General features: G+C 51.5%; 1 protein-coding gene across 1 annotated transcript; it reads left to right on the forward strand.

The window, feature by feature from the left end:
• Positions 1-322: 322 nt before the first annotated feature.
• htr1aa (5-hydroxytryptamine (serotonin) receptor 1A a) lies at positions 323-1,600 on the forward strand. Its single transcript, XM_040155778.1, has one exon. The coding sequence runs from the start codon at positions 323-325 to the stop codon at positions 1,598-1,600; it is 1,278 nt and encodes a 425-aa protein (XP_040011712.1).
• Positions 1,601-3,227: the final 1,627 nt, after the last annotated feature.

Below are 3,227 nucleotides of genomic sequence, written 5' to 3' on the forward strand. Positions count from 1 at the left end.
CGGAGCTGCTGGTATAAATGAATTCACGGCGTGACCAGGCTCAGATGATGCGCTGTACCGGGCGGCGCACCCGGCTGTCAACGCTCACGGGCTGCAACACACGGGGCTCCCCCCCACGCGAGCACTCGCAAGCACGCCCGCGACATGCGTCCTGACAGCGACTGCACGAGCTCGGTAACTCCGGCGGACCCCGGTGAAACGCACAGCAGCCGAAGCAGCAGCAGCAGCAGCAGCAGCAGTTTGATGGGCTGACTGTGTCCCGCGCATCTGTCCCGTAGCGTGTCGCCCATTGCCCTGGGAAAGTTGCGCTCTGAGCGTGGCCATGGATTTTATAACAACAAACAGCAGCTGCAGCAACGCGACCGGCGGTCACCCTCAAGGGGTGGACGTGGTGGCCGACTGGGACGGGGGTGAGAATGCCACGGGGTCTGGGTCTCTGCCAGATGTGGAGCTGAGCTACCAGATTATTACCTCTCTGCTCCTGGGGTCCCTCATCCTCTGCTCCATATTTGGCAATGCGTGCGTCGTGGCAGCCATCGCCCTGGAGAGATCTCTCCAGAACGTGGCCAACTACCTGATCGGATCCCTGGCCGTGACAGACCTCATGGTATCGGTGCTGGTTCTGCCAATGGCGGCCCTCTACCAGGTTTTGAACAAGTGGACACTGGGGCAGGAGATCTGTGATTTATTCATCTCTCTGGATGTACTGTGTTGCACATCCTCCATCCTCCACCTGTGCGCGATTGCCTTGGACAGGTACTGGGCCATAACAGACCCCATTGACTATGTAAATAAACGGACACCGAGGCGAGCTGCGCTCTTGATTAGCGTGACCTGGCTGGTTGGCTTCTCCATCTCTATCCCGCCTATGTTAGGCTGGAGAAGCGCCGAAGACAGGGCGAACCCCGACGCCTGCATCATCAGCCAGGACCCGGGCTACACCATCTACTCCACTTTTGGGGCTTTTTACATCCCCCTTATCCTCATGTTGGTCCTATACGGGCGAATATTCAGGGCTGCGCGCTTTCGGATTCGAAAGACGGTCAAGAAAACCGAGACAGCGAAAGTGTCCGACAAGTGCTCTACCGTGTCTCCGGCCATCTTCCACAAGAGAACCAACGGGGAGGCCGGGGTCAAAGGCTGGAAGCGCAGCGACGAGTCTAAGCCAAGCTCTCCGTGCGTCAACGGCGCGGTGAAGCACGGGGAGGAGGGCGAGTCCTTGGAGATCATAGAAGTCATCGGCAACTCGAAGACGCACCTGCCTCTGCCCAACACCCCTCAGTCCTCCTCGCACGAGAACATGAACGAAAAGAACTCGGGGGCGAAGAGAAAGCTGGCGCTGGCCAGGGAGCGTAAGACGGTGAAAACACTGGGGATCATCATGGGGACTTTCATCTTCTGCTGGCTGCCCTTCTTCATCGTCGCCCTGGTGCTGCCGTTCTGTGCGGAGCGCTGCTACATGCCCGAGTGGCTGGGCGCAGTCATAAACTGGCTGGGCTACTCTAACTCTCTCCTCAACCCCATCATATATGCCTACTTCAACAAAGACTTCCAAAGTGCTTTCAAGAAGATTATAAAATGCAAATTCCACAGACCGTAGCCGAGCCAACCGCGAAAACGCGTGCGTGCTTAAACGTGGGGGTGATTGAAGGGACTGTGCGGACCTGCACAAAAGTGATACAGGGACTTTCATTCAGGGACAGTTTCTTTTCGGTTTGTGTCCGAGGACCGCGTAAAAAGAAAATTCCAGGGTCACTAGCCACCGATGAAATGAGACGCTCTTGATGTACAAGCCCATGTTTATTCAGTGTTGTAGCTGCATCATATAGCCTATATGCGACGGTAGCCATCGTTGTATTGCCATGCAAGACGTGTCATGTACTGTTTCCATGCATTTGATCGGGAGACGCGCGGGGGGGTCCGTCCTACACCATGAGCTTTGTAGCACTGAAACAATAAAAGCAATTTCAAGTTTGCCCGTAAGAAATATGAGTCCATTTTCATTTAGACAACAGAAAGTAATGAGCCGAGAGGAGATCGGGGCCTATTATGAAAAATCACAGTTTCACTTGGGACCTGTCTCATCATGCATCTTCATGTACAGTAGATCATAAGGAATGAGTCATTTACTGTGTCGTTGAGCAAACCATGCAGTGGGCAACTTATCAATTTGCTGTGACAGACCACCATGTTGATGATGGGGGGGTCTGGTAATCAGTGCATGGTGCGTTTGAGGTCTTGCAAGCAGATGAGTATTGAACAAACCCCACTGTCTATCCATCAAATCCATCTCACGGTCAAAGGCAAGAAGAAATGGGCAATTGTTTTCTAAAATGGAAGCTGGTGTTACTTTCATGACGTACTATGTTCACACTCTCCCCCTCTCTCTTCTCTTACCCCAGACACCCCCGCCCCAACCTGTCTATTTCTGACTCCCAGATTGCTCTCTGTGTGAGAAAGACAGAAACAACAACAGGCTGCGAAAGAAGGATTGCTCCAGAGAAAAATCTAGGGAGAGCATCAAACATTTTTTGTTTTTGTTTTTTTTGGTCTGTATTAGATTACTGTACAGTACCATTCTCCATACAAGACGTACAGTGCATTAAGTGTTCGAGTAGACAGCTTGTTACATCATTACCATCAAGATAAATCAGTGCTAAATTTAGTACACAGACTCATGGTGACACATAATGTGGCCGTTTGCTCTGAAAAACAGACCACATAATACAAAGAGTTGCAGGAAACCTCGCTGCGTAAGTGCTCTCATCTATCAAGCAAATCCCAGACACAAATCCACTTACAGTAGATCAAAAGACAAAGACTGTCAGACATGAAAAGAGGAACGGGGAAAACAACTTTCAGGAGGAAGCCACAGTGAGGCCTGCAAACTTCACAAGATGGGTGGCTATTTTGCCCCGTTGCCGGGGCAACAGCCCAAGCCCGAGGCATCATGGGTCAGTGAGAGAGGCGGGCAGGTCGGCTGAGGACAGGCACAAACGTGAGACATAGCATGACAATTTAGAGGTGACACGTCTGGTGGGTTGCCTCGTACTTTGCGGGCCGCATTTATGTTACAGAAAACACAAATATTGAATCCACGGTGGCAGTGCTGTTCATTGAGGGCGGCCCAATTATAAGCAATAAAGATTTATAACACACTATAATGTAGTTGTAGTTAAATCTGTCAACCAGAAAACCTCCTCCTGTGCAGCATCTGTTCAACGAAT

This window comes from Xiphias gladius, chromosome 19, assembly GCF_016859285.1.
Source record: "Xiphias gladius isolate SHS-SW01 ecotype Sanya breed wild chromosome 19, ASM1685928v1, whole genome shotgun sequence".
Taxonomy (NCBI): Eukaryota; Metazoa; Chordata; class Actinopteri; order Istiophoriformes; family Xiphiidae; genus Xiphias; species Xiphias gladius.